This window comes from Chinchilla lanigera, unplaced genomic scaffold (assembly GCF_000276665.1).
Source record: "Chinchilla lanigera isolate Chin_1 unplaced genomic scaffold, ChiLan1.0 scaffold00013, whole genome shotgun sequence".
Lineage (NCBI taxonomy): Eukaryota > Metazoa > Chordata > Mammalia > Rodentia > Chinchillidae > Chinchilla > Chinchilla lanigera.
This window is the reverse complement of record NW_004955414.1, coordinates 14,239,451-14,247,798: the sequence shown is the minus strand read 5'-3', so window position 1 is coordinate 14,247,798 and position 8,348 is coordinate 14,239,451. Positions and strand designations below refer to the sequence as shown.

Sequence of the window (8,348 nt, the reverse complement as noted above, 5' to 3'; positions counted from 1 at the left end):
AAATAATTCCTGTTTAAGATGGAAAAATCCAGCATAAGTTTGACAATTTTGAAAGCTTAGCATATTTCTAAAAAAAAAAAAAAAAAAAAAAAGAATGGGAAAAATAAGAAATTATAATTTACAAGAGTTGTTTGAAGAGTTACAGGGACAGAGAAAAAGAATGTAAAAATAAGCAAAAAATTCAACAGCAAAAGCTCTCACCGTAAGAGATCACTGTAATTCCTCTAATCATTGTAAGTGCCCTCTGTCACTTTTCCACATTAAAAATGCTAGAAATATGACTCTAAAAGTGTCACTAGGAAACCAGATGTGGTGGCGCACGCCTGTGATCTCAGCACTAGGGAGACTCAAGCAGAGGACTGCAAGTTCAAGGCTAGTCTGGGATACACAGGGAAGTCAAGACCAGCCTGGATTATGTAGTGAGACCCTGTCTCAAAAAAACAAAAAGAATACAGAATTATCTTAGTTTATATATTTCACACAATAAAATCCGGCAAATTCTGTGTACTTCAATGAAACAGCAATTCCATTTTTGGAAGGTTTTTAAAAATTTTTTTTTTGTCATATTGGGGACTGAATCCAGGGCTTTCACCCTCAGCTACATCCCCAGCAGTTTTTAATTCTGAGACAGGGTCTCAATAAATTACTCAGGCTGACCTTGTACTTGGGAGCCTCCTGCCAGCCTCCGACTGTTGGAATTATAGGCATGCCCCACTGTGCTGTCTTGTAAAGTTTTAAATATCGTGTCTTATTTTCTAGCTCTGACTCCAGAAAAGAAATGTACAAAACCTGGGGTCAGTTAACAAAGGGACTGTATCTGACTTCTTCATATACAGGCTGGTTATATATGTATCTTTCAAAAAACTATTAAGAGTATCAAAATGCTAATCAAATGCTGAGATTTTCTGTTGTTGCCAAAAAAGTAAAATGGTTTCAAGGCTGTATATAATAAAATCTCACTTTTACAACTTGAATGTAAACCCTAGAGCTTTAACCCTAACAAAGGTTATTTAAGGTTATTGCATAATTCCCTTTTGAGATAGCAATTTTTAGACTTTAGGTCGCCTTATTTCAAACTGAAAAATTAACCTCAAAAACAAAGATTTCGGACTGGAGGCATAGCTGTGTTAAGAGTCCTTGCCTACCATGTACAAAGCTCTGGGTTTAATCCCCAGCACCACAAAAGCAAAAAAATGAAGATTTACTAATATGTGAATTTAAGAAGTCTTTTTACTATATTTAAAATTGCAAAATGGGAAGAAGACCAAGAAATGGAGGAAGGGGAAAAGAAGGGCAAAGAGATGTAAAAATAATTAAGACGTGCTGTGTACATCCATCAACTCCACACAATGAGTGTAATCATTGTATAACTGAAAGTGTATCAATCAAAAAATTAAAAAAAATTAGCATTAGCTGAAATTGTTTAAAAGATTTTATTTGATACATCTAAAAGCTACTAATGGCTGAGTGCTAGTAAGAAAGAGAAAGCAATGTGCAGGACATTGTTCTTATTGAACTTCCGGATGAAAACCCACTGCTTTCAAGGGCTCCCGTCCTGGGTCCCAGCAGGGAAGGAGAGCTGTCACTTCACACAGGAGCACACGAATACCCACGACCAGGCTTTCTCCGCAGGTCAGAACTGGGACCAGAACTAAAACTCTTCATCTTGGAGTTTGCTTATCCTTTGAATTCATGTTTTAGATCCTACTGCGTTTACCAAGTACAAACTATATTTAAGGATTCATGATTGAAGAAAAATATGAGAATACTAATTTATACCCAAACAGTGATTATATCTTCCTTGTTTTGTTTTTAATTGTGTTTTGTCTTTCAGGTATACTGTTGATGATTTTGATGTTCAGCTTTTTCCTTCCATGGCTGCATAACAACCAAATAGTTAATAAAAAGGAATAACTATTCCAAAAGCTCAGACTGAGTTACAAGACAGTCACGCTGGATATGATAAAGATTTTATTACCTCATACTCAAAATACTAGCTGCACTGGATTCATCAATGTTTTAATTTCCACCGAGGAAGTTGTCTTAAAAGTTTTCATCATGGGACTTAGAAAATTACTATAAAAAAGAGGAATTCTGTATTTCTCAGTTAAAACTTGTTCTTCTGAGTGTTGTATTAAATGCTGCTTTTTTTTTTTTTGGTTTTTCTCCGGTACCGGGAACCGAACTCATGACCTTGCGCTTGCCAGGCAGGCGCTTTTGCCGCTGAGCTAAATCCCCGGCCCCTAAATGCTGCTTTAAAAAGGCCCAGTCATTAAACTTCACAGAAACCTGAAATAATTCTTAACTTTCATGATACTGTGTAAAATTGACCGTGGAAGGGAAGGTGAGAGCAGGACCAGAGAAACTGTGCACTGGGGTGACCTGAATGAACAAGATTTCTAACCAAAGTACAACTGGTTTTGTTTATAGAACTGGAGAGAAGATACTTTTCAGCCACTACCTCACACCATCAGTGGTGTCATCTTTCACTAAGAAAGGTGCTTTTGGAAGCAGACGATATAACTGCTGATCCTCAAGGGGTTTCCTAAATTTTAAATATAGTCTAATTTGATATCGATCTAATAAAATATTTTCTCTAAGTAGACAATCTCAGTCTTCAGGGAAGTTGATTCTTTAACACAACAGTACACCACAGAAATCAAGATTTAAGCTTTTCACACTCACATTTGCACCTTGTGCGGTAGACAGGACATAGTTTTTATTTCCATCTTATGGAAAAGGAAGTTAAGCCTAGAGGATTTGTAACTACTGCTCTGCCCAAGGTCACACAGAGCCAAATACTATCTTTAGATTTTTACTTCAATCCAAAACTTCTTAGTCATTATTCTGACTAAAGGAAAACTGAAGGTTCCGAAGAAATATTACAATTTTTTACTAATAATTAAATTTAAGAATTAATATTTTTTGAGGTTTAAAGAATCTTCAACTGTAATCGCAGCACTCTGGAGGCTGAGGCAGGAGGATCACTGTGAGTTCAAGACCAGCCAAGCCAGGTGTGGTGGCGCATGCCTGTGATCCCAGCAATTGGGAGGTCGAGGCAGGAGGATCGTTGCAAATTTGAGACCAGACCAGCAAGGCTACAAAGGGAGGCCAAAGTCAGCCTGAACTGCATAGCAAGACCCTGTCTCAAAAAGACAGAAAAGCGCCTGCCTGGCAAGCGCAAGGTCGTGAGTTCGGTTCCCGGTACCGGAGAAAAAAACCAAAAAAAAAAAAAAAAAAAAAAAAAGACCAGCCTAGGCTATATAGTGAGTTCAAGGCCAGTTTGACCTGCAGAGACCTTGTCTCAAAAAAAACTTCAGTTTTTCCTCTATCAGAAGCCTTTTATTTTATTTATTTTTAGCATAAACAGAATTATTTATTTACTAACGAAAGAGATGATCCTGGTGAAATCATCACTTTGAAATAGTTACATGTAGGGGCTGGGGATTTAGCTCAGTGGCACAGTGCCTGCCTGGCAAGTGTGAGGTCATGAGTTTGATTCCCAGTGTCAGGAAAAAAACAAAACAAAAACAAACAAACAAACAAAAAACAGAAATAGTTACATGTAAAATGCTTGAGATAAGGGTAACTGCCCAAAGTAATGACAAAAAAAATAAGTATGGAGATTTGCTCATTAAACTGAGCTTATTCATTCTCAAAGCTAATTCCTGTCCAAGTGATGATGGAATATTTATTCTAGTTTTTCACAGATCGAAGTATAGGTGACATTATTCATGACACAATCCACAACTAACTTCCCATCTTGCAATTTTCTGGTAATTGTGCTTGCCTTCCCACCTCGCTCCTGGTACTGAACCAACGCACCGTCGGTAAAGGTGCAGACCGTCTGAGGTTTCTGGCCATCAGCTGTCGTCTCTTCAAACTTCTCTCCCAGCTTACAAGAAAACTGTACTCTTTCAGAGTGCTCTCGTTTTTCATGGTGAGGTGGCTGCCGTCACAAGCCATGACAGAATCTGGCTTAGCCGTAGCAGCCATTTTTCGCATAGCTACTCCCACTCCTAACTCCTTCAGTAGTCCTCAAAGCCTCTGCTCTCCACCAGACGCCATCCTCCTACCAGCTGCTGAGCGGTGGCCCTAGCGGGTACGGGTGCACAGGCAGAGGGAACAGAGCTGTTGGTCGCAGGCAGCGTGCTGTGCCCTCTTTTTATTTTCTGAGGTCTAATTTTTATCAAAAGTTAACATCATAAAAGGTAAGTGTGTTTCTCTTCAAAGGCAATTCCATTATCAGAATTACATTTGAAGGTTGTTTCAAAAAAAGGAGGGTAGATATGATCTGCTTGAGTAACACTAATCAATTAACAAGTAACTGATAAGCTGCCAGGTAACTTAAGTGATGCTTAGAGATCAGCTTGTAGACAGTTGCTCTACTTACACCTGCAGACTGAACTAGGTACAGCTTATTGCTGAGCCTGCCTAAGAAGGCAGCCAGTCTGATAACCAGGGACTTTGTCTTTTTAACTTTTAAACAAAACATACCAGAGTAGAGTAGCATGTAAAATCAGAGGTCACAAAATTGTGGCTCAATAGTTAAATGCTATATAGATCAATGATATGTTTTACTGGGCTGACTCAGTATTTAAAATAAGAAGCCATGCTGGATGTGGTGGTGCATGTTTGTAATCCCAACACTCCAGCACTTGGGAGGCACAGCAGATGGACTACATGAATCTGCCGTAAGTGCAAGGCCTGCATGGGCTACACAGTGAGTTCAAGGCTAGCCTGAACTGCGTAATGAGGCCCTATCTATAAACAAACAAAACCACAATTTTAAGTTGTTTCCACACAAATATCCATAGGTCTAGATTCTTTTGCAAAAAAAAAAAACAAAAAACAAAAAACCCACAAAAACCCACCAAGATCTTGCAGTAATCCTAGGCCAGAACACAAAATAGTTACTCCCTTTAAATGGTCCTCTGACTTCTAAACTTGAAGCTGAATATCACTTACTACTTCATGGCTCCTTTTCCCATAATATTAAAATACTTCTTTCAAAATTTGGGCTGACACCAAGTTGTAATTTTATAAAACCTGCTGTGGTATCTTTATATTCAATGTTGTCACTATCTGTACTGTATGTTATATAGGCTTAGACTACTTACTTTGAGGGAGTATGTGTGTGGCTTTATAATGCTGTCAACTCTTCACTGCTGCTACTGATATGCTCTGACACAACCACTACTGTATCTTTTACTAACCTGTTGTATGTCTATAAACTACATTTTCCAGTGCCTTAATCCTCTTTACAGAATAAGAGACTTGGAGGGAAGGTCTGAAGGGGCCTATGGAAAAAAATGAATGGATTTCATGAAGTCTATTTTAATTGCTCAGTAGTTTTAAATTTCAAACTTTTCAGATGTATGCTTACGTGCTGGGTTAATGTTAAAGTTCTATTATGAAAATAAGTCATTACTATTATCGGTAATAACTGGCATCTTCTGAGCTAATTCTAGTTAGTTGTTGAAGTGCTTTATGTGTATTTTATGACTCACATAATCTGCAAAATAATCCTAAAAAATTTATTAGCTAGCCTGTATACACTTTTAGCTATTTAGCCTTATCTCTAAGTTATAGAGCTCTTATTTTGTTCTTTCTTTAGCAGTAGTGGGGATTGAACCTATGGCCTCACACATGCTTGGCAAATGTTCTACCACTGAGCTACGCCCCCACCCCTTTGAATTTTTTTTTTGGGGGGGGGAGGGTTCCGGTACCGGGAATCAAACTCACAACCTAACGCTTGCCGGGCAGGCGCTGTGCCACTGAGCTAAATCCCCAGCCCCGCCCTCTGAAATTTTGAGAAAAATTCTCTCTAAATTGTCCAGGCTGGCCTCAGATTTGTGATCCCCTGAATAGCTGGGATTACAGATATGTACCTGGCACCTGTCATTTTTCTCTCTTTAAAAATTAAGCTAAGGGGCTGGGGATTTAGCTCAGCGGCAAAAGCGCCTGCCTGGCAAGCGCAAGGTCGTGAGTTCAGTTCCCGGTACCGGAGAAAAACCAAAAAAAAAAAAAAATTAAGCTAAAAACAGAATCCTAACCCAGTTCACTTCTCTCAGAAGTTTTTCTGACTTCTCTTTTGAAATCAGAAAACCCCTCAAATTAGACATCAATTTATGTATATTGTATAGAATAAGATCTTAAAGATATTCCAGAGTTTTTATCAACGAAGGCAATAATCTATTAAAACTCATGTAAGCAATATTGCTTGGAATTAAATTACTTGCAGAAGAATCCATCCATTCTATAAATATTTTGGAAATACTCTGCATAAGATTAACGTGCTGGGCGTGGTGGCGCACGCCTGTAATCCCAGCACTCGCGAGGCTGAGGCAGGAGGATCACTGAGAGTTCGAGACTAGCCTGGGCTACAAAGTGAGCTCAGGGACAACCTGAACTCAAGAGCGAGGCCTTGTCTCAAAAAGAAAAAAAAAAAAAAAGAGAATTAGCTTAACTTGTAAGCCTACTGAAATCCTACAGATGAAGCCAATTTCAAATATTAAGTATTTCTGAACTATCATCAGTCACATCTATCTAAAGCAAAGGTCTACACATTATAATCATCTGTACAGAATCTCTTACTTTTACCAACACCAAGGAAGATACTAACAGAATCTCAAAACACCTAAGAATTTAAGCATGCCTGAAAAGTGTAAATATCTGACAAACTAATCTGAGGGAGCAGGAAATCCATATAGACCATATTTTTAAAATAAAAGAACCTAGAACAGAACCACTAACCCTAACTTTTAGGAATATTTTAGATGGTGCACATTTGGGAAGGAAGAGAAAGATGCCTATGCCTTTAAAATTTCTCTACAACAAGAACATGCAGGCCAGGCATGGTGGCACATGCCTGTAATCTCAGCACTCTGGGAGGCTAAGGCAGGAGGATTGTTGTGAGTTCAAGACCAGCCTGGGCTACAAACTGAGCTCAAGGCCGGCCTGAACTGCATAGTAAGACCCTGCCTCAAAAAAGACCAAAAAAAAAAAAAAAAGAAGAACATGCAAACTGAGTAATTCCAGTAACATTAAAATTAAGCTCAAACAGAATAAGTGTCAGCCTGCTTATAATTACGGATTTCATATTTAATAGTCTGGCCTAATCTTTTCCCCAAAGTCATGGACTTAACTATCTAGTATTACAGAATATTAAGAGTTAAATCTTTCAAAAGTTATTTAGTCTAATCCTCTCATTTCAGAGGAGGAAACAAGCCCAGAGGTTAAACATCATGTCTCCCAAACCGACACTAGAGGCTGGGTCTCCTATCTCTTTGTGTGCTGCCTTATCCACAATGGCTGACCCAGCAACACCCACAGGAAAATAGTGCACAGAATCACCTGTTCTGTCAAAAGTCATGATTATGAATATGTCCACTGACAAAGAAACTTAAATGGATTTTCTAAAATAGGTCCAAGAGAAAGTCCAGAGTCCTTACTGAAGCATGGATATTGTTCAGACGGGTAGCAAAGAAACTTGGGAAACTCCAATGCTGTCTACTGAAATTTGAAAATCAAAACCCTGTAGAGAAGGGAGAATTTGATTCCTTTCAACTGCCTTTAGGTCATAAGGCTATATGGTGTTTTGGAGCACAGGCTTAAAAACTACAGCTCAAAATGTATGTGACCGTAAGACATTTCACCTCTCTTCTGTGTTTCTTCATCTATAAATGGTATAATAAGTTATTAAATAAGTCTGTTACTAAGTATATCACAGTGCATAATATATGTAAAGAACCCAGGACAGTGGCCGATTCAGAGAAGTCTCAAAATTTTAGCTTTCATTTCCAAGTGGCTCTTTAACTTGCCTATTATAAGAGATGCAGAATTTCTGAGTCTGGGTAAAAAAGGAAAATGAGTTTTCTTTGGTCTCCCTGGCAAGATTAGGGAACCAAGTGAAAACGGGGAAATGACACTGGGCTGAGGGGTATCAAACTAGAATTTAACTAATAATTAGCCAAGCAACTCAGAGTAATTTATGTAACCTTGTGCCCCGCCCCACCTATTTTTAACACTACACACATAGTGGTGCCTTAAGTCCAGTCTGTCTATTAACAACAAATCAGCCTTATAACCCACATGTCTATAAGAACTAAAAAGAGCTAATATACAAAATTATTCCTGATCCAAGGAGAAGCAGCAGAAATTCCCCAAAATGTGTTAAATCCTTGCTTTACTAAATATTTGCCAGAAGTTCTAACTATACATTTTCTTATTTCATGTTCTTAATGAAAATGAACAAAAACGAGACCAACAAGATCTCATTTTTTTGCACTGCCTTAAAAAAAAAACCAAACTTCTTGCTATTGGTTTAGTCAAGAATGACAGCGCAA

The 8,348-nt window shown here is 38.3% G+C and overlaps 1 protein-coding gene and 1 pseudogene across 1 annotated transcript in view; one reads left to right on the top strand and one right to left on the bottom strand.

Moving 5' to 3' along the window:
- Aqp11 (aquaporin 11) overlaps positions 1–2,117 on the top strand; it is a 15,036-nt gene extending 12,919 nt beyond the window's left edge. The window contains exon 3 of the mRNA XM_005379835.2: positions 1,835–2,117. Within this exon, the coding sequence (XP_005379892.1) occupies positions 1,835–1,914 (80 nt within the window). The 3' untranslated portion in view covers positions 1,915–2,117. The remainder of the gene's footprint in view (positions 1–1,834) is intronic.
- Positions 2,118–3,671: 1,554 nt separating this feature from the next.
- LOC102010577 lies at positions 3,672–4,193 on the bottom strand (annotated as a pseudogene).
- Positions 4,194–8,348: the final 4,155 nt, after the last annotated feature.